This window comes from Blennius ocellaris (genome assembly GCF_963422515.1).
Source record: "Blennius ocellaris genome assembly, chromosome: 14".
NCBI lineage: Eukaryota > Metazoa > Chordata > Actinopteri > Blenniiformes > Blenniidae > Blennius > Blennius ocellaris.
The window spans coordinates 18,604,690-18,626,153 of NC_137663.1; the positions used below are offsets into that span (position 1 = coordinate 18,604,690).

The 21,464-nt window shown below is 45.5% G+C and overlaps 1 protein-coding gene across 1 annotated transcript in view; it reads left to right on the forward strand.

Annotated features, from left to right (window-relative positions):
- sptbn2 (spectrin, beta, non-erythrocytic 2) overlaps positions 1 to 21,136 on the forward strand; it is a 39,871-nt gene extending 18,735 nt beyond the window's left edge. The window contains exons 3-40 of the mRNA XM_080509467.1: positions 3,997 to 4,148; positions 4,407 to 4,580; positions 4,816 to 4,907; positions 5,091 to 5,171; positions 6,061 to 6,176; positions 6,492 to 6,604; positions 6,741 to 6,928; positions 7,029 to 7,146; positions 7,344 to 7,502; positions 7,614 to 7,916; positions 9,406 to 9,559; positions 9,649 to 10,043; positions 10,151 to 10,414; positions 10,502 to 10,713; positions 10,940 to 11,077; positions 11,185 to 11,404; positions 11,521 to 12,057; positions 12,581 to 12,783; positions 12,894 to 12,984; positions 13,114 to 13,260; positions 13,390 to 13,653; positions 13,763 to 13,987; positions 14,109 to 14,198; positions 14,310 to 14,588; positions 14,676 to 14,806; positions 14,912 to 15,116; positions 15,210 to 15,584; positions 15,673 to 15,917; positions 16,017 to 16,155; positions 16,305 to 16,389; positions 16,747 to 16,943; positions 17,049 to 17,176; positions 17,256 to 17,331; positions 18,139 to 18,213; positions 19,524 to 19,741; positions 19,837 to 20,010; positions 20,138 to 20,180; positions 20,292 to 21,136. Coding sequence (XP_080365593.1) covers positions 3,997 to 4,148; positions 4,407 to 4,580; positions 4,816 to 4,907; positions 5,091 to 5,171; positions 6,061 to 6,176; positions 6,492 to 6,604; positions 6,741 to 6,928; positions 7,029 to 7,146; positions 7,344 to 7,502; positions 7,614 to 7,916; positions 9,406 to 9,559; positions 9,649 to 10,043; positions 10,151 to 10,414; positions 10,502 to 10,713; positions 10,940 to 11,077; positions 11,185 to 11,404; positions 11,521 to 12,057; positions 12,581 to 12,783; positions 12,894 to 12,984; positions 13,114 to 13,260; positions 13,390 to 13,653; positions 13,763 to 13,987; positions 14,109 to 14,198; positions 14,310 to 14,588; positions 14,676 to 14,806; positions 14,912 to 15,116; positions 15,210 to 15,584; positions 15,673 to 15,917; positions 16,017 to 16,155; positions 16,305 to 16,389; positions 16,747 to 16,943; positions 17,049 to 17,176; positions 17,256 to 17,331; positions 18,139 to 18,213; positions 19,524 to 19,741; positions 19,837 to 20,010; positions 20,138 to 20,180; positions 20,292 to 20,504 — 7,019 coding nt within the window. The 3' untranslated portion in view covers positions 20,505 to 21,136. The remainder of the gene's footprint in view (positions 1 to 3,996; positions 4,149 to 4,406; positions 4,581 to 4,815; positions 4,908 to 5,090; positions 5,172 to 6,060; positions 6,177 to 6,491; positions 6,605 to 6,740; positions 6,929 to 7,028; positions 7,147 to 7,343; positions 7,503 to 7,613; positions 7,917 to 9,405; positions 9,560 to 9,648; positions 10,044 to 10,150; positions 10,415 to 10,501; positions 10,714 to 10,939; positions 11,078 to 11,184; positions 11,405 to 11,520; positions 12,058 to 12,580; positions 12,784 to 12,893; positions 12,985 to 13,113; positions 13,261 to 13,389; positions 13,654 to 13,762; positions 13,988 to 14,108; positions 14,199 to 14,309; positions 14,589 to 14,675; positions 14,807 to 14,911; positions 15,117 to 15,209; positions 15,585 to 15,672; positions 15,918 to 16,016; positions 16,156 to 16,304; positions 16,390 to 16,746; positions 16,944 to 17,048; positions 17,177 to 17,255; positions 17,332 to 18,138; positions 18,214 to 19,523; positions 19,742 to 19,836; positions 20,011 to 20,137; positions 20,181 to 20,291) is intronic.
- The last annotated feature ends 328 nt before the right edge of the window (positions 21,137 to 21,464 follow it).

Below are 21,464 nucleotides of genomic sequence, written 5' to 3' on the forward strand. Positions count from 1 at the left end.
TAAGAAAGTGGGCGCAAACTAAAGCCCCGCACTTTTAAAACGTAAAGAGGGCACCGGCCGAGACAGGCTCTCATTCTGCGCCGTCACCCTGACGTATACTTACAGCTTACTACCGCACACAAACACGTTCAAAAGTGACTTGGACGTGCCCAAATATGCTTTGGAAACGGTTAGTGATGCATCTAACCACCAGTTTGGATCACTAAACAATAGAGTCAAAACATGACATTGAAATGTTAATCGCTTGTTTTTCTTGCTGGCACACAACGACACTGGAGGAGATAACCGTGCAGTTTGTGAACTTTTAAGCTGGCTTTGACTGTGCACTTTGTAAACCTAAGTGATGATGTGGGTTTTTTTTTTGTTTTTTTTTACTTCTGGCCCTGGATGAACTTTGAGCCTCATACGACAAAGTTATTTCAATTTTAAATCCGTATTAACGACGAGATCTATTTGATATAATCCAGATTCAAACAAGCCAATATTTATGTGACCGGTATTTGTTAGAGACAGTGGAAGGTAAACATTGTATTCCTTGATTGCTGCCACATTAAACTTCAGCGGCGACGGCAGGTTCTAAGACTCGTGTGTCGTTGGAGACTTGAGGGGGGAGAGCTATTTCTGGAGGATTGTTATATTTCTCCGGTAAGCTGAAATTATGCAACACTACCTAATAATTAGCAGGCACGGTTTCGACTCCTCTCTCTTGTCATCTTGTTGTGTAAGTGTGCAACAACGTTCACATGCTCGGCATGCATTTTGCATGACGTGATGCGTCTGGCGTCACCCAGTGTGCAGACTTCTGTGTGTCTTTTTTTTCACCTTCATCTGTCAGTGCAGTCTCTGGAGAAAAAAAAAGTATGCTATCAGGCTTCCTGTTGTGGAGAATACACGGTTTCCATGGTTGTTAGAAGTAATGGAGCATTTAGTTTCAGATGTAGAGACTTGTAGTTGACATAACCTCTTTTCACCTCGCAGCACTGTACACAAATGTCACCACGTGAGGGGGGAAAGAAGAAACTGCTGCCCCAGTTTTTCCTCCTATAGCCCATACCTGCAGCTGATGACATGCTTGTGTTTGCTTGTTCTAAATGAGCAAAACGCCCTCCGACTGCCGTCTTTGTTTGCCTGTCTCGTGTTCTTGTTCAGTAGCCTTGTCATTAGGGGATTTCTTCTTCAGGACCCCCTGCCCCCTTGTTTCTTTAAAGGCCTGGGTGCTGTCACAACATGACTGGTGCTCGGGAGGAACGTCGGCTCTCCCTCTGTTCTACATCTGCTCCGTAAACTCGTCTCTATTGCCTCATTAGGCAGCTTCAAATCGATTAATGGTCCCGAAATAACTGGATAATCTGCCAGCGAGGTACACTGGAGTGTCCACGTTTCTCCCAGAGTCCAAAGACATGTTGGCTCAGTGCGTTTTGTGCGTGGGTGGTTGCGTTAACTCCGCGAGTTGTCCAAGGTGTACCCTGCCTTTCTCGCAGTAAAAAGCTGGGATCAGCTCCAGCTCGACAACACTTGTCTGGGAAATGTAGGTCCGGAAGGTTGATTACACGGGTACAAACTCCAGAGTTTAAAGAAGTATCGTTGCCAGTGTATGATTTTTTTGTTTGTTTTGGTAGATGACTCTTTGGCCGCCTGGACATGCTTCCAATTTCCTTGGATAATTCTAAACCATTTTGTGTCGTTTATCTCTAATCTCCACGTTTGATTGGATCGGTAGGCTTTGGAACTGCCATCTTAACACCTGACCACAGATGTTGTAGGTAGTTTCAGTCTAGCTTTTCGGATTTGAATCACCACTTTGCTTGTAGGTGGATTATTTTATCAGTCTCTGACTAAAATGTTCCATTTGAAGACGTTTCTTTTTTGAAGGAGCTTCATTGTTTAGCTGTATCTATTCTCTCTCACTGCCAGTGACAAGCAGGCAGCTTGCATGCCACCACCTTGTTTCTTGAATCATGTTTGGTATTGACAAGACATAGTTTGCATTTCGACACAAATATCTGCCACCCTCTATAGCTTTCACACATTTTCCTCATACTTTCAAGAGCCACTTACCGGAGTTTATTACATTGAAGGGAAAAAAAAGACCAAAGTATGAGAAAGTCAAGGGGTTTGAGAGGTTTCTGGGGAGAATGTATGGTTGTCTTTAATCCGGAGAGTCAAATACACAAGAAGCAGCAAAGGTCTGTCATTTTCCAGCTCTCTCGCTATCTTTCTGTTCATCTGCATTCTTGCATTTTGATGTGCGGGTTCATCTGTTCAAGCAGATAAACACAAGCTCACTATTTCAGTGAGAACAATGTCGCACCCCCCCCCCCCCCCCCCCCCCATATGCTCTTTTCCTTTCACCATTTGATGAAGCTGCTTTCATCTCCTGTCAATTTCTATGAGTTGTTCAGCTGCCCCTTCCTGTTGCAGAGACTGTAAGAGAGCCAGACGTGGCACGAAACAACATCTGACTCAGTTTTCTGAAGAGATAAACAAGTAAAGGAAAGGCGATCTGCAGTCCATTGACATTTTATCACGGAGCTTGACTCGCAACAAGGACTTGCTGTTGATATATTTTCGTCAGTGTTGAATGTCAAGCTGTGCAATATCTCCAGAAGTGCCAGTCTGGAAAAGGTAAAACTTGAGACTTCACTGATTATACGAACGCTGAAGCATGATGGTGAAACATTGATAGACGTCGACGAAGCCCAGTTACCAAACTGCTACTTTACATACCTATTTGTAAGCACAAGAATCGCGTTGTACAAAGGAGGCAGCTTAAAGTTGCAACAGGTTGAACCCTGTGGCCTGTGTTCTTCCTCCTATCCAAATGTTCTTTTTTTCCTCTTTTTTTTTAGCTAACAGTTGGTAGTGGTTAATGACTCAACATCTTTGGTCAGTATGTGTTCACATCTCTTTTTTTTTTTTGTTAACTGACACCTATTAGTCGAAAGTTTAGAATCCTTATTTTCAAATTTATGATTATTTTCACATGATTTGGGTATTTTCTGAATCTCATTTTAATCACTGTTATGCAGCGCTGCACCATGTGGATATCATAATAATTTGGATCATTGTTTCCCATTTAGGTTTACTTCTTAACTTCTGATCAAACTTTGTGGATCTTGTTTGATATCACTTGTTCAAGCATGTTGGTCTTCACAGTCTGCCATGCTTCATGGTTCTGCGATGAACTGACACAATATTTGTACATGGCTTTGAGGTTTCAAGTCTCTACTCTTAAAGTCGTAGTATTTGAATAAAGTAGTAACTTGTATGGGAGAAGCCCAAGTAACCTTCTTCATATATGAAGTCGTGTTATATAACAAGTAAAGAAGAACATTTTTCACACTAAAATTTGAAGCGATGACTTAAGTCATCATTATGGAGTCTGTGAGTATTTGGTTCCAACAGTTGCTCCTTCTTGGTCTGTGATAGTTTGACTGCTGCAAGTGCTGTGGTAGAATTGTGCCTTCAAAAGGCACAGAGACCTTGTGTCCTAGAAATGAGGTCACCTTGTTAGGTGGTGGAGCAGGATTAGCTTCTTACCCCCCTTGTCCATATGTCTGAGCTGCTGTTGCAGCTTAATTTATTGTGATTCTTTTTTTAGTCTTCCTCCTGCGGTGTAACGAAAACAAAAATTGGATTGTCTCTTAACAATGTTTCGTTAGTAGCAATACGAGTGCGCTTTGCCTTCAGCAAACGTTGGCGTGAAGAGTGAAAACCCCTCACTAAGCTGTCAATGCAGTGATCCTGAAGACTTAATGGCATAGCTTTTCCTGTGGAATGAACTGCACAGGACAGGTGCTTAAATTCTTATATTTACTGGATCCTGCCTGCACAAAACTGCTGACTGATTTGCTGTTTATTTAGCACTAAACTGATTTCTTGTAACAGTCCGATTGTTGTGATTTTTGAGGTCAGTGGAACCTCAGGTTAGTCTTTTTTTTAATTGATGTAATGTGACTTCAACCCCCCCCCCCCTTTATTTCTTGTTTTTTGCAGATGAGCGTGAAGCAGTACAGAAGAAGACCTTTACCAAATGGGTGAACTCCCACTTAAGCCGGGTGACCTGTCGCATCGGCGACTTGTACACAGACCTGCGGGATGGCCGCATGCTCATTCGCCTCCTGGAAGTGCTCTCTGGAGAACAGCTGGTGAGTATCGCTAAGAAAACTCAACCCAGTCCTGACCCTGACACTCGGCATGACCCTCAAGCAGGCACCGCACGTCGGCAGGAAAGAGAAATCATATGCTTCACATCCCTTTTCTTTACATATGATTTAACTTCTCCCGTGTCTTTGTTTTCCTGGTTTCTTGCCAGCTCCGTTGCCTTTTATGACATTTTTTTGTTGTTGAGTGAGTTCAACAATATCAACTCGGTTCCTGTTTCCGTTCCTCTGTGCTCTCCAAAGCCAAAACCCACCAAGGGCCGCATGCGTATCCACTGCCTGGAGAATGTCGACAAAGCGCTGCAGTTTCTGAAGGAGCAGAAGGTCCATCTGGAAAACATGGGTTCACATGACATCGTGGACGGGAATCACCGTCTCACCCTCGGTCTCATCTGGACCATCATCCTTCGCTTCCAGGTAACAAATAAAGAAGTGGTTTCTCAGCAACAGGCTCAAACGAATTCAATGAGAAAGCTCTGCCAGTGAATCACACGAGGGATCTCTTCATGCTATTGTTTTCATTTTCAACTCATTGTCATTTAAAAAGAAAATTGCTGCTCTTAAAAAAAAATAACTACATCAGAACCGATCTATCACTTTATTAGCTGTGGATAATAATGTGACCCCTCCTTGGTAAACGCTTTCATGGCAGATTCAAGACATCAGTGTGGAGACGGAGGACAACAAGGAGAAGAAGTCGGCGAAAGATGCCCTGCTGCTTTGGTGCCAAATGAAAACTGCTGGGTGAGAGAGCCGCAGTAGACAAGAGATGAAGGGAGCGCTTAATCAAACAGTATAACTCCTGCCAATGCATTTAGCCATATATGGTGTTCGCGCTCTCTCCAAAGGAGATGACGATGATGATGATGATGATGTGTCTTTCTGTGTTTGGTTAATGATTAATCTATTCTAATCTGTCTTCTACAGATATCCCAATGTCAACATCCACAACTTCACTACCAGCTGGAGGGATGGCCTGGCGTTCAATGCCATTGTGCACAAACACAGGTCATTGACCTCTTCTTGTACTCGATATCAAACACTGGAATAAAGTTTAGAGCAATGTCATTGCCATAAACTGTTTACCTGTAAAATTACAAAAGGTGTCGCCTGATTTTTAGATCATGTCTGGCTCATGACAGGTACCTGTCACAGTATCGTTCCCCTTCTGTGCAATGTTTTTATCCCCTATTCTATTTTCGGCCGCTCTGGCTCCACCCACTCTTCAGTCTGCAGTATGGCTGCAAGCATGAAAGTGAAATAGGGAGTAAGATGACCCAGATCACAGAAATAATAACCCACTTATTTGCCATAAAAAAAGCATGCTTAATGACTCGGTGGCACACCCTACTGGTATCACAGCTTTCAGTGGCTTTACGCGTGAAGTAAAGTCTGAACTGAAAGTCGACGGCGTAGCCTGAACTCCCGACTCCGAACAAAGAGCCAAGGTGATACGCCAATGCAAATACTGCTTTCCTTGATGTTGCTGAGACCAAGGAGGATTGTGTTATGTAAAACTTCATAATGCTTGCCTGTGAATGTAAATGAGAGTATGCAAATGTTCTTTCTCCCCCCCCCCCCCCCTTTTGTTAACTGCAAAAGAATGAATGTTTCAAAATATAATTTCCAATGCATACAGAAGGTGAGATTGTTCCCATGGTTACACCAAACACTGTTTGCTTGATCCACAAATACAAAAAACCTTGTACAGCAGCTCATAGTATCCCAACTTCACGAGTCTGTTCTGTGAGCAGAGTAGACTGCTAGCAGACTTTCTTTCTTTGAACAAGATGTATGTCAACTTGAACCATTGCTATTTAATCACACCTGATTGCACTGTGATCTTATCTGCCATCTTTCTTTATTGAAGCCACAATTGTTTCACATCCTCCCGCAGATCTGACCTGATTGAGTTTGACAATCTGAAGAGGTCCAATGCTCACTACAATCTCCAGAATGCTTTCAATGTGGCCGAGAAGGAACTCGGCCTGACCAAACTGCTGGACCCTGAGGGTGAGTGAGTGCGTGTGCGCGTGCGTGTGCGTCCATCACAGCAAACATGAAGCGCTGCGGTGAGTCACACTCGTGGCCTGATGCAGAAACACTAAGGCACTAAGCTGTGGCCCAAAACAGATTGGAGAGAGTTAGGCGATAGAAGATTACTACAATTAATTATAGCTTAGGCAGTGCTCCCATCACATGTTGGCTACAGTGACATCACAAAAAGCAAGATGGCCGTCATGCCGGTTGTTTTTCATAAAAGTAAAAAAGTTTTGATTGAGAAAATGTGGATTCATCATGTTTTTGTTTTGTTTTTTTCCCCCCCAGATGTAAATGTTGATCAGCCTGATGAGAAGTCCATCATTACCTATGTGGCAACATACTACCATTACTTCTCCAAGATGAAAGCTCTGGCAGTAGAGGGAAAACGAATTGGCAAGGTGTGTGTGTGTGTGTGTGTGTGTGTGTGTATATACATGCTTGTCATGCTTATTTATACATTTGTGTTTGAAATATTGATGTACATTGTGTGTGTTTCTCTAATTTGTGCAATTTCTAAATTGCTCATGGCTTCAGGTGCTCGACTATGCCATTGAGGCTGACCAGCTGATAGATAAGTACGAGACACTGGCGTCGGAGTTGCTCCAGTGGATCGAACAAACCATAGTGACTCTCAACGATCGGCAGCTAGCGAACTCACTGAGTGCTGTGCAAAACCAGCTCCAGGCTTTCAACTCCTACAGGACGGTGGAGAAACCCCCCAAGTCAGTATCGCCAAAGACAATTGTCGACAATAAACAAATATGTGATGCTACACAGTCTCTTCAACGGCAGTGGTGGTGTTTTCTTTATTTCCTCTTGCAGATTTACAGAGAAGGGAAACTTGGAGGTTCTTCTCTTTACAATCCAAAGCAAGATGAGAGCAAACAATCAGAAAGTCTACATGCCGAGAGAGGGCAAACTTATCTCGGACATCAATAAGGTAGGGCACGCTGCAATTCTCTGTAGTCCACAGCCCATATCAAAATGATTAATTTCATTTCTTTCGGAAGTTTTGTTTGACTACAAGAGCAACTATGGTGCATCTGAATGAAGTTCAACAAAATTGAATCCCCCCCCATATGTGCAGTATGCGGATGCTGCTTTGAGGTGACGCCAGTCTCATTTTGAATTGTGCAGGCCTGGGAACGACTGGAAAAGGCGGAACACGAACGTGAGCTGGCGCTGAGAAATGAGCTGATTCGGCAGGAGAAACTGGAGATGCTCGCCGCCCGTTTTGACCGGAAAGCAGCGATGCGTGAAACATGGCTGAGTGAGAACCAGAGGCTCGTGTCTCAGGTAAGAGTGAAAGAGATCTCGCGTATATAAACACAGACCATGTACGATGGAATTTTCAGCGCGAAACATTTAAAGTAGATCCGTTGTCATGAGCTACTTCTCTGCTACTAGGATAATTTTGGAACCGACTTGGGAGCGGTGGAAGCAGCCACCCGTAAACACGAGGCCATCGAGACGGACATCGGGGCGTACTGGGAGCGCGTGGCGGCCGTGGAGGCCGTCGCCAAGGAGCTGGAAGCGGAGGGCTACCACGACGTGCGGCGCGTTCTCGCCCGCCGGGACAACGTGCTTCGACTCTGGGAGTACCTAAAAGAGCTGCTCGCCGCGCGCAGGGAACGCCTGAATGCCCACCGCGACCTCCAGAGGCTGTTTGAGGAGATGCGCTACATCATGGACTGGATGGCAGACGAGAAGGTAGAATCCAGCACGCAGTAACACGTCGCCTGGCGCCAGTTGTAAACGGTTCCGTTGGAATTCTGTCGAGTCAGGAACCTTCATCCTTGACTTCTGTGGGTTCAGTTTTAAATTAGCCAAAAGGAGTTCACTAATCCTCTCATTTAAGATAGCAGCTTTAGCGACAGCACTTAAACGGCAGTAATTAGCCTTTTACATTCCGAGCCTACCTGGTGTTGTGTCATTGTCGGCTTATACTGAGATTGACTGGCGCAGAGTTCAGTCATTGGCTGTATGGTCCTCTCTTACACATTTAAATGCTGTGATGACATATTTTACGGATGGTAGTTTTTAACGTTTTCATTCTGAGTGACTGAGAACTACCCAATGTGCTAATCCTAATGATCTAATTAGCAAGGGTATTGCAGTTGTTACTATTTGTCTTGCATGAATAGTCGGAACAGTCTCTAGCGCAATTTTACTCGATGTACATTTCCCCATCAACAATCTTCCTAAATGGGATTTACAGGGGATTAATTGAAATGGTGCTGATACTTCAGTTTGGTTGGATGGCTTCATGGAATTAACATTTTCCCGTCAATTTTCTGTATCTGAACTATTTACAAAAGTCATATTTTCAGATCTTTAACAGTTTGATGAATAAATCCCCTAAATGCAAAAATGTGACATTATAAGAACTAAACGGCAGTAAAGCAGTTATTCAGGCATTTCTCTTTTCTTTTTTTTTTCGCCACAAGAAACGTGGACTATCTCCTGCAAGGTGATAAATTACACATTGACAAGCATCTTGTGGAATTCAGATATGAGTGTTTACCTTTCTGGGCCACCTTAGAATAACTAACTTAAGGACTTGTCGTCATCTGTCACGGAAATACCTTTAAATAAATGACTGTTACTTTGAGTCATGGCAGAATCGACATTCTGACGATTAGTTTTTCTGTCTCTCTCTCTCTCCATTAACGTTGAGGTAATGTGTGGGTGGTGGAGTTATGTTTGTTTATCTGGGACGGGCTCAGTTCACTTTTTTCTGTACTTTAAAGTGGTGGCTGGGAGCCGTGCATGCTCTTTATGTCTCCGCAATTTATTTATCCATTAGCAGATAATTATACGTTTGTTGTCCGTTTTTTACATCGTGTTTGGAGCACGGCCTTTTATTTCATTAGCGTTTGCACTTATGGCTCAAATGCCACTTTTCTGATGTAAAGGGACTCGAGTTTTATTTGGTTGACATGACTGTACTGCTCATCCAAGGTATATTATCACTCATTATTTTCAGTTATTTAATCTTCTAGAATTTAGAGATATACTTTGGTAATCTGTTCAGGGTCATTACCCCCTCATCTGTTATCTGAGGGTCCACAGAGCAGCCAGCTCACTTTCCAAACATTTTGGTTTTCCGGTTGGAGTTTAAATGTCTTTTGAATGAATTTTTTAGAATTATGATAAAATCACAGTATTTTTACTGAACTCTGTTTTTAATCTGTTTCAGGGTCGTCTACAGTCGCAGGACAGCGGTAAACACCTACATGACGTGTTGGACCTCCTGCAGAAACACAATCTAGTAGAGGCTGACATTTCAGCTCAGGCAGAGAGGATCAAGGCCGTGCAAGGAGCGGCACAACGCTTCACTTCCTACGAACAATGTAAGTCTTCAAGCACACTTTTGCACTGTCCACCTTTTTTTATACGCGTCCTCCGCGTGCTATTCAGTCACGGCGTTTCTAATTGCCAGCCTACAAACCGTGTGAGCCCGGACTGGTCAGTGAGAAGGTTGAGCAGCTGGGTCAAGCCTACGAAGAGCTCGGTCAGCTCGCTGGTACGCGCAGAGATCGCCTCGAAGATTCGCGCCGTCTGTGGCAGTTCCTCTGGGATGTGGGAGAAGAGGCAGCCTGGATCCGAGAGCAAGAGCAGATCCTGGCGAGTAGCGACTGTGGCCGTGACCTCACTTCTGCCCTCCATCTACTCAGCAAACATGAGGCTTTCAGGGATGAGATGGCCGCCCGCTATGGCCCCCTCAGTAACAGCATTGCTGCTGGAGAGGCTTTGGTGAAGGAAGGACACTTTGGAGCCCCACAGGTCACCGAAAGGATTCAAGATATCAGTGCACAGTGGGCTCATCTGGAAGAGGTGAATGTGTATCCCAATTATTTGTCTTCATTTATGTGTAATATCAAAGTACTTTCATCACATATTGCTTTTGTGCTGATCATTTAGATTTTATTTCAATTCCTCAGACGACTAAACTCCGAGAGCAAAGCCTTAAGGAATCGGTGGCCCTGCATCAATTTCAAACAGATGCCAATGACATGGAGGCTTGGATTATGGAGACACTTAGACAGGTGTCCAGTCCGGAGGTGGGCCACGATGAATTCTCCACACAAACTTTAGCTCGCAAGCAGAGGGAGATCGAGGAGGAGATCCAGAGCCATCGCCCCGTCATCGACTCCCTGCATGAGCAGGCCCAAGCACTGCCACAGGCTTATATACGTTTCCCCGAAGTACGTTTTAAGCTCGAGCTTTTTATTCTCCCCCCAGTGGTGACATGCTGTTTGCAGTACTAATCTTGTGTTCATTTCTTCCTGTAGGTTGACGGCCGCCTCCCCGCAATAGAGCAACGCTATGAAGAGCTGGAGTCTCTGTCGGCAGCTCGCCGCCAAGCTCTGGAGGGCGCCCTGGCCCTCTACCGCATGTTCAGTGAAGCCGGTGCCTGCCAGCTCTGGGTAGAGGAGAAGGAGCAGTGGCTACACGGCATGGATATTCCTACTAAATTAGAGGACTTGGAGGTCGTTCAGCAAAGGTTTGTCTATGCAGCAGATCTTCTTTATGTGTTACCATTCAGATTTCTTCTAAGTTGGGCAACTGGGGGGTTAAAAAAAAAAAGTGGAATTGGATTTCGGTTGGATCGCTCACATCAGGTTTGGTAAAGTACCACATATGCCTAATTGTTTCAGTTGTGTTACTCATGTTTTAAATATGATTTTGAGAAGACTTTTCATTAATAGTATATTGATATTTCTACGCAGATTCGAGACACTGGAGCCTGAAATGAACAACCTAAGCTCTCGTGTCGGTGACGTAAACCAGGTCGCTGAGCAGCTTCTGAGCTCTGACAACTGTAATAAAGACCAAATCCACCAGACAAGAGACCAACTGAACAACAGGTCGGAACTCAACCTTTAAATGCAAGCAAAAAAAAACCTCTCCCCTTTACATTGGAACGTTTTTTGCGATACAAATACGTCACCTTGTATGTTCCACTGTCCTGTAGATGGAGCGAGTTTGAAAACCTCGCCGGTCAAAAGAAAGAAGCACTGGATTCAGCTCTGAACATTCAGAACTACCACCTGGAGTGTAACGAGATCCAGACTTGGATGAAAGAAAAGACTAAAGTGATCGAATCCACTCAAGGCCTCGGCAATGACCTGGCTGGAGTCATGGCACTGCAGCGCAAACTCACTGGCATGGAGAGGGACCTTGAAGCCATTCAGGTATGGCGAGGTTACACACAAGCGTTATGAAAATACGGACAAAATAGGATTGTTTCAAGAATGAGGTGTTCTGCTATTATTCCAACGTTTTAATAGAACATATTGATCTTTTTTAGGGCAAACTGGACGACCTAAGAGATGAGGCTGGAAAGCTTGGTAACGAGCATCCAGATCAGGCCGGAGAGACTCAGTCGCGCTTGGCAGAGATTCAAGAAGTGTGGGAGGAGTTGAATGCCACCATGAAGAGACGGGAAGAATCCCTGGGCGAAGCCAGTAAGCTCCAGGGATTCCTACGGGATCTGGACGACTTCCAGTCGTGGTTATCTCGCACGCAGACCGCCGTGGCCTCGGAGGACATTCCCACCTCTCTGCCCGAGGCGGAGAGCTTGCTCGCCCAACACGAGAGCATCAAGAACGAGGTGGACAACTACAAAGAGGACTACGAAAAGATGCGGGCCGTCGGCGAGGAGGTCACCCAAGGTCAGACCGATGCCCAGCACATGTTCTTGGCCCAGAGGCTCCAGGCATTGGACACCGGCTGGCATGAGCTGCGTCGCATGTGGGAGAACCGACACAGTCTTCTGGCCCAAGCTTTCGACTTCCAGACGTTCCTCAGAGACGCAAAGCAGGCAGAAGCTTTCCTCAATAGCCAGGTTAGAAAAAATATACCGTGGACAATGAAATCTGTGCCTTGATTAAATTGTAATAACTTTTGGCCTCTTGAGTTCAGTCAGCAGGTCCAACGGTCAGAACCGAACTCGAAGCCAAATAACCAAATGTTCTCATAATACTTAATGAGTTTCATTTAAATTCAATTTATATCCCAGATGATCAAGACATGCTACTGAATTTTACTTTTTTATGTATATAAATTGGACAAAAATTATTTAAAAAGCATAAATTATTCATCACTGAATTAAAATGGTAATCACAAATGTGTTAACTTTGCTTTACTGCCTCTTATTTCATTTTCTCAAGTAGAGAGAACAATTAAACATTGTTCACTAAAGAAGACTGCAATGTTGTAGCTAGAATTTTAGGGCGGATGTAGTCTGACAATGTAAACTGAAAAAGACAAAATGTTATTAATTTCTTTATTCCTTCACTGGTTTACTTCTAGACATCTAAACAGACTCTAATCGCAAAATGTTTTGCATTCCTTTCGTCTCTGTGTAGGAGTACGTGCTGTCCCACACAGAGATGCCCACCAGTCTTCAGGCAGCAGAGGAGGCCATTAAAAAGCACGAAGACTTTCTCACCACCACAGAGGCCAGTGAGGAGAAGATAACCGGTGTGGTGGAGGCTGGAAGGCGCCTCATTAATGACTCTAATGCAAACGCTGATAAGATCCAGGAAAAAGTTGACTCAATCCAGGAAAGGTTAGTTCCAGTGTTCACACGGGCTTAGAAAAACTGATGTCGATGCAAGCTTGTATTAAGAATTCAGTACTTGAGGGGCCGACATTCAGCTCTCTGCTCGTTCTCCTCAGGCACCTGAAAAACAAGAAGGCTGCAAATGAACTACTGGCCAAACTCAAGGATAACCGTGAGCTTCAGCACTTCCTCCAGGACGGACAGGAGGTAAAAGATTTTCAAATTCACAAAGTACAGAGCATTGTGAAATGAGGGATTTGTGTCGACCGCTAATTATCGGCACAATAATGTGAAAAGCAAAAGATGCTGAACGCTATCTCCCTCTTTTCCTTGTAGCTCACGTTGTGGATCAATGAGAAGATGCTGACGGCACAGGACATGTCGTATGACGAGGCCAGGAATCTTCACAGCAAGTGGCAGAAGCACCAGGCCTTCATGGCAGAGCTGGCCTCCAACAAAGACTGGCTGGACAAGATCGATAAGGTGTGGCCATGCAACTATATTCAGGACACGCATTCATTTATTTCTCTTAACACTGGGAAACAGTGGCGCCGTTACCATATTTGGTCGTATTAAGAAGACTAAAACTCATTGTGTTCCGTCTCTTCCCAGGAGGGTCAGGCACTGGTGGCCGAGAAGCCCGAGTTGAAACCCGTCGTCCAGCAGACCCTGGAGGACCTCCAGCGCCAGTGGGAGGAGCTGGAGGCCACGACCCGCACGAAGGCCCAGTGTCTGTTCGACGCCAACAGGGCGGAGCTCTTCACACAGAGCTGCTCCGCTCTGGACGTTTGGCTTAAGAACCTCGAAGGTCAGCTCAATAGTGACGACTACGGCAAAGATTTGACCAGCGTGAACATCCTCCTGAAGAAGCACCAGGTACGCGCAGTTAAACAGTTAGCTTTATGACATTATTCAGATCATACATTTACTGCATGAATGGAAATGTTGAATTTTTCTTCTCTTCTCCTCTTTGATCTTTGTGTAGATGCTGGAGCATCAGATGGAGGTCAGGGAGAAGGAGGTGCAGTCCCTGCAGTCTCAGGCTCTGGCTCTGTCCCAGGAGGACGCCGGACTGGCTGAGGTGGACGGTCAGCAGAGACGCGTCACTGACAGCTTTTCCGGCCTTCAAGAGCCCCTGCAGCTGAGGAGACAGCAGCTCCTCGCCTCCAAAGAGGCACATCAGTTCAACAGAGATCTCGAGGATGAAATTGTGAGGGGCTTTAATTTTTGACTCCACGATTGAATTCAGAAACAAGCAATGGAGAAGGACTTTGGTTGCTCTTTGGCCTCGTTTTGTCATGATAGTCACAGTTGCTTTCTTTCTCTCTCAGCTCTGGGTGAAAGAGAGGATGCCCCTCGCAACCTCCACAGATCATGGAAAAGACCTTCCCACAGTACAGCTGCTTATTAAGAAGAACCAGGTATATTTAGCAATATTACAAATATGAATCCAAAGTAATATGGAGGGTTGAAGTTTCAGCCATTCTTAAAAGTGACCATTGGTTTTTTTTGTTGTTGTTGTTGCGAATTAGACGTTGCAGAAGGAGATCCAGGGCCATCAACCTCGCATCGACGACATCCACAGGCGAGGCCAGACCCAGAGCCAGGTCGACGGCGAGAGACAGTCTATTCTCCAGGAGCGCCTTGTCGAGCTGAAGGACCTGTGGGACCAGCTGATCGGCGAGACGGACAAGCGTCACACCCGCCTGATCGACGCCAACCGCGCCCAGCAGTTCTATGCTGACGCAGCTGAAGCGGAGGCCTGGATGGGAGAGCAAGAGCTGCACATGATGTCCGAAGAGAAAGCCAAGGTGCGTTGACAAACGACAAGACATGGAGCACGTTGTTCGGCCTTTCGGTTCTTTAACAGTAAGTTGATTATTTCCTTCGTTGTCCAGGATGAGCAAAGTGCTCTAGTAATGGTCAAGAAGCACCAGAGCCTGGAACAGGCCCTGGAAGACTACGCCCAAACCATTCACCAGCTGGCTAACAGCAGCCGCCTCATGGTCACCAGTGAACACCCAGAGAGGTGAGTCCGTACAGTGGCGGTCAGTCTCCTGACGATCACAGTTGGGACACCCATAATCACTGATTTTTTTTTTTTTTTCTCATGCTCTCATTTTCAATTACGCAGCGAAAGAATCACTTTGAGACAAGCCCAAGTCGACAAGCTGTACGCTGGCCTGAAAGACCTGGCCGAGGAGCGTCGTGGGCGGCTGCAGGAGAGACTGCGGCTGACGCAGCTGAAGCGGGAGGTGGACGACCTGGAACAGTGGATTGCTGAGAGGGAGGTGGTGGCCGGCTCCCATGAACTGGGACAAGATTACGAACACGTCACAGTGAGTTTTTCAGTGAAAGAGACACAGATACTGTGGGAATATTAACTGAAATAATTCCGTTGCTCTCTTTTGCCCCGATTTTACGTTCCACAGATGCTCAGGGACAAGTTCCGGGAATTCGCCCGTGACACCAGCACTATTGGCCAAGAACGTGTGGATGGCGTAAATGGGTTGGCAGATGACCTGATTGAATCGGGGCATCCTGAGAACGCGAGCGTGGCCGAGTGGAAGGACGGTTTGAACGAGGCCTGGGCCGACCTGCTGGAGCTGATTGACACGCGCACGCAAATGTTGGCGGCCTCCTACGAGCTGCACCGCTTCCATCAGGACGCCATGGAAGTGCTCGGGCGTGTGAAGGAGAAGCGCGAGGCACTGCCTTCAGATCTCGGCCGCGATCTCAACACCGTTCAGCATCTGCACAGACAGCACAACACTTTTGAGCACGACATCCAGGCCCTCAATGGACAGGTCAGTTAGAAAGAGATCCCACATGACACGAAGCCCAGGGTGACAAATGAAAACGGAAGGTTTCAGGGGTTTTTTTTTCGTCTCGCAGGTGAACCAGGTGCAAGATGATGCAGCGCGGTTGCAAAAGGCCTATGCTGGTGAGAAAGCCGATGACATTCACAGGAGTGAAAATGCTGTGACTTCGGCCTGGGAGGGCCTGGTCGAAGCCGGTCAAGCCCGGAGGCTCCTCCTGCTGGACACTGTGGAGAAATTCCGCTTTTTCAACATGGTGCGGGACCTCATGCTCTGGATGGACGGAGTCAACCTGCAGATTGATGCACACGACAGCCCCAGGTGGACTAAACTCTACAGCGACCACAATCTTTTGTGTTAAGCTCTCCTACCAATATAACTAAATATAACCTCTTCACACTTTTTTTTTTATGTTCTTAGGGACGTATCCTCTGCAGGGTTAGTTATTGCCAACCATCAAGACATCAAATCAGAGATTGAGACCCGGGCAGACAGCTTCACTGCCTGTTTTGAAATGGGAAATACTCTTATCAACAATAACCACTATGCAGCTGATGAGGTACCTTTTAGTTGTTTGTGTTCATTATCTCTTGTACGGTCAAAATACTCCAGAGTTTAAAAAAAAAGGCATCTGCAGAATTTATACACATTTTTTTTTTTGTCCACTCGGCTCAGTTCTCTCATGAATGAGTGTTCCCTGGTTCCTAGATCCGAGAAAAACTGGCTCAACTCCAGGAAAAGCGGGACAAGATCAACAAAAAGTGGCAAGACAAGATGGATCATTTACAAATCGGTACGTAGTCCACAGTCTGTACTTGGGGGAATATTCAGTCTTAAAAAACCAGCACATGCCATGTTGTAGACGGGCCGGCCGCTTCAGGGTAGAGATGGGAGATAAAACACAAACGAGCCGATCCGGTTTGAAAGGCTATACGGTGACAAGACGCATAACGAGCAGCATTCTACAGGTCATGTGTACTAACATGTCTTTGAGTTTTATTGATTGTGATGTGGTGTAAGAAAAGGAAGGAATAACTTATGTTTGAGGTTTTTTTTTTTCCCCAGCAACACTGATTTTCATGTCATTCAGTGAGCGATGGAGAGATAGTTTTATTGTTGAATAAATAAATAATTTCCCTCTTCGTCTCAGTGCTGGAGGTATTGCAGTTTGGCCGTGATGCCTACGTGGCAGAATCCTGGTTAGCAGGGCAAGAGCCGCTCGTCAGAGCAGCAGAGCTGGGCTCCAACGTGGACGAAGTAGAAAGCCTGATTAAGCGCCACGAGGCCTTTGAGAAACTCGCCGCGGCGTGGGAAGAGCGCTTCGTCCTACTGGAAAAGCTCACAACAGTAAGCAGGCTCTCGCATCCAACATGACGGGCGGCGAACAGCATTCAAGCGCGCTGCTGGAAATCTGTCAGCTTGACTGAATTTCTCTCTTTTTTTTTTTTCCAGCTGGAGGAGCACGAGATCCAGAGGAGGCTCGAGGAAGAGGAAAGAGCCCGGCGACCGCCGACGCCGCCACCGGCAGAGGAGGTGGCGCCGTCCGAGACCGAGAGCCAAGCACACGACTCGGCAGCCAGGTCAGCCAGGGGGCAACACGGCGCACATCGACGGGCTTTGTCAACCTTTAACTAACACTCACGTCCTCCTTCGTCTTAGAACCAGTTTGGACCAGACCACCCTCAATCAGTCGGTGTCAGTGAATGGAGTACACAGTGACAATGACACCTCTCAGGTAACACCTGGTTGTATAATGCAAATGTTTCACAGGTCTGTAAGTTATGATGTAATGTCTTGATGGTGGGTTTTTTTTTCTCCATGTTGTCTTCTTTTACATTTTTGAACTAAAAACTTTTCTTCTAAATAAAAAAAAAAAACCATGTTTATGTGAAAAGGTTCCCAAATCATGACTGATTTAATGGCACTTTGGTTCATCACTGACAGTAATGAGTCACGAGAACATAGTTGCTCTTCAATCTGCCATTTTTCTTATGAGACTTGAGGACAGGCTGCAAGGCTGAATATATAAATATTTACAACTGATCAGCCCGGAGGAGCTGCTTAGCAGAGAATGACATTATCAGTGTTGTTTTCTTCTGTTAACTTATTTTGAAAGTTTTTACATTAAGACGATATTATGTAGTTTAACATTCTCGTATGTGATATTATACAATGTGTGTGTGTCCCTGTCTTTTTCATTTGTTTTGTCATGAACGAATAATAACATAATTCTCTTTATTTCAATGAAGCAGAATGTCATTTCAATTATTGTCGTCAAATGTTGACTAATGCAGCATTTCTTAATGCAGTGTTCGCAATATCAGCATTTTGAGGAAAGACATTATACTGAGGTGTTTTTCATGATAGTTGATAAATATATTCATAAATTCACAAGCTTGAAGCATTTCAACAGTAGATCAAAGAGTCACATTTGTGTGAATTCAGCATAAATAATCGAAGTTTAGTCCATGTGTTAATGTTGGAAGTCTCTGCCACAGACAAAGACCTCTTTAACAGTTTCCCATTGCGTCTTTACCAGCAGTCGTTATCGCTACCGTTGTCAGTGGGCAAGAAATCAGAGCCTAAGCGTGTGTGTAAGCCAAAGCAGCCGGAGCGAGTGAGTACCAAGCCGCGGTCTGCGTCCGTAGCTTCCCCACGTCGCCTTCACAGCCTCCGCTCAGCTCCTGGTCAACCGCAGCGCCTCTCTTCCTTCCGACGAGAAGCCATCGCTCCGCTTTGTCGACTCATGATCCACACAGATTCACTCACGAGTCTCATTGCTGCCGAAAGGCATGGCGCAGATCCATGAACGCAACGTTTTCATGGATCAAACCCGCTGACATCACCTATTATTTATGTGCTTGTATTGACCAGGACAGGAGTGATTGTGTACTTGTCACCTTTGGCTGTTTGACACCAGTTTCTAGTCTGTTTTTAGTCTTTTCCCCGATGTATATATATACGTGTGTGCGTTTTATTTGACTGTGGAGGTGTTTGATAGAGTCGTGTGAACTAGATTAAAGGTTTGTTTGACTATTGATGTTGGTACAATTTATTAAATGAAGAGATTTTTTTTTTTGTTCATCTTGGATGAAATACCTGATCTCAGGGGTATTGGGTCAAGTCGTTAGAGTTGAACTGTGATTGTTTGTGTCTTTGTTTTATGTGTTTGTGTGTTAGACTGTAGAATTATAGTTTATTTAACTGCACAGTTCTGAAATTCACCTAAATATGTTTTTATACTTTCTTGAACAAAATTGTAAGACATGGGGGGGGGGGTTCAAGTATTCCTCTTCCATGCCAGTGGATCGTAATCAGTTTGTAAACAGAAACAGACGTTGGTCATTTCAAATTGGGTTGTTCATCTTCTGATCGAACGATTTCGCACCGCAGTTTTGAAATCTGGATGGGGAAGGACAAAAACTTTTCCCGTTTCTTCTTTGAGTATCTTGAAGCTCCCTACAACCCGATTGTGATCCACTGGTGCGGACCGGACTGCGAATACTTCCCCCCCCCACGTCTCAAATTGACATTCAGTCCGTCTCTGCGCACGACAAATCCTACACACCGGCTTTTTGGAGATTACACTTTAACGTCTCAAGTGCAGCACACATGTTTCACGTATCTGTGTTTATCTTAATGACGGTCCTTGCCCATGTCAGTGACTGTAATCTGTGTCGTGTCGCTGCACCGTGTGATTACGTGGACATCCTGAACCCACACTTGTGCAGTTTTTCTCTCAGGTAATCATTCGGTGCCGTCGAAAGCAAACGTCATCATGGCTTCTCATATATTCCTGCGAATGGCTGCTCCCTGCTTTCCGACCGGTCGTCTGGCATTTTTTTTGGTTTTTGTTTTCTCTCTCTCTCTCTCTCTCTCTCCCCTCCCCTTCTCACCACCGTCTAATGTCCCGCTTCGAACCCGCAGGGCTCCGAGTCAGAGTCCGTGAACGGACCGGGTAGAGACAGCGGGCTGGCATCGTCTCGCCTGGAGCCGTCCGCCACGCTACCGAGCAGGGGCGGAGCCGAGTCGGAGCCGGACGCCATGGAGGGGATGCTCTGTCGAAAGCAGGAGATGGAGTCGCACAGCAAAAAGGCAGCGACCAGGCAAGTCGCGTCGCACGGCGGAAGCCAGACGGAGGACGGGTTCAACGGATTAGAGGACGAGCTCCAGCAAAGAGAGCCAGGAAACGAAGTCTGATCCCCGTCGATTTTTACTCGCTCTTCGTTTGCTCCCGCAGGTCCTGGCAGAATGTTTACTGTGTCCTCAGAAAAGGAAGTCTTGGTTTCTATAAAGACAACAAGAGCGCGAGCAACGGCATTCCATACCACGGCGAGGTGCCCATCAGCCTGGGAGAGGCCGTGTGTGAAATAGCTCATGGCTACAAGAAGAGAAAACACGTGTTTAAGCTCAGGTGAGAGGACGTGGAAACATTCTTCTGATCGTTCAGGCGTTTCCGTGCGAGTCATTTAAATGTCCGTATTGATAAAACAGTGAGGCGTGTCTCACACAGTCCCATCGCTTTTCCTCCTCGTCTTTAGGCTAGGAGACGGCAAAGAATACCTGTTTCAAGCAAAAGATGAGGTGAGACGTGCAAAAAACGCAATTGTGCTCCACAAATAATTGGACACAAAACTCTGCGGCTGAATAGAATAATGACGCGGACTAAAACTTTCTCCTTGGGTCTGTTGACAGGCGGAGATGAGTTCCTGGATTCGATCCATTCTGAGCTCCATTCCGGCGGGAGCGGGGGAGTCTCCCGTAGGCCCCCGGGCCCTCAGCCGCGCCATGACCATGCCTCCCATCTCCCCCAGCGCCGGCGAAGCCGGGGGCGTCACCATGCGCAACAAAGAGGGAAAAGAGAAGGACCGCGAGAAGAGGTTCAGTTTCTTTGGCAAGAAGAAATAGAACACTTGTAGAAATTATCAGTGGAAATTCCAGTTTTTTTTGTTTTTTTTGTCTTAAATTTCAACAGACTGAGACAGAAAAAGTACAAACAGGTCACAGCTCGCCGCTCGCAGTTGCCGCCCCCCCCCCCCCCCCCCGAGCAATTTGTCGAGAGCTGCGTCACAGAAACCCCTTCTCTTTTTTTTTTTTTTTTTGTCAGATTCTCTCCCTCATTGATTTTATGGGATTTGCTCTTTCGTTTCACTCGATTCATTCTTCACACTGAGCTGCAGTTTAAGCCCTCGTTCGGTTTCACCACCACGAGTCCGTACCGGTGCGCCGCCACCAAGCGTTCGGGCCCTGTCCCCACTTCCACCAAATTGAATCTTCATTTTTCCCCTCAGTGAGTTCCTGATCAGCTGAGCCGAGGCCGTGAACGGTGGCTTTACCACTCGGCTGCACTCTGATTTAATTCACCCCCCCCCACCCCCGCTTAGTTTTGGGAAGGATCGCATCAGTCTCTATTTCTGTTCCCGGTATTGATGTTATTAACCTCATGGATATAATTGACTTTATTATTATTGCTATTTATCTTTTGCAATTGTTGGTTTGCAAATACTAATTAATTTGATGGTAGATGAATCTTGATTTATGTTGTGGAGAGAAACAGTTTTGGTTCAACTAGTGGCAAATGTTGGGCTTGTATGTATTTTTTTATTTTATTTTATTTTTTAGGAATGACAGTTCATGAGGTGTTTTGAGAAGACAATAAAGCTCATAAAATTTTAGCAGTGTGCAGTAAGTGATCACAAGTTTCATTGGGAAAATTATATATATACATATATATTTAATAAGTGGTTTTATTTTTTATTTTTTATTTTAATTTTAATTTTGCCTGTATTTGATTATTTCCTCCGAGTGATCTTTTCTGCTTGGTTCTCAACTTTTCTTTTCTTTTCTTTTCGTTATTTTTCTGTACAA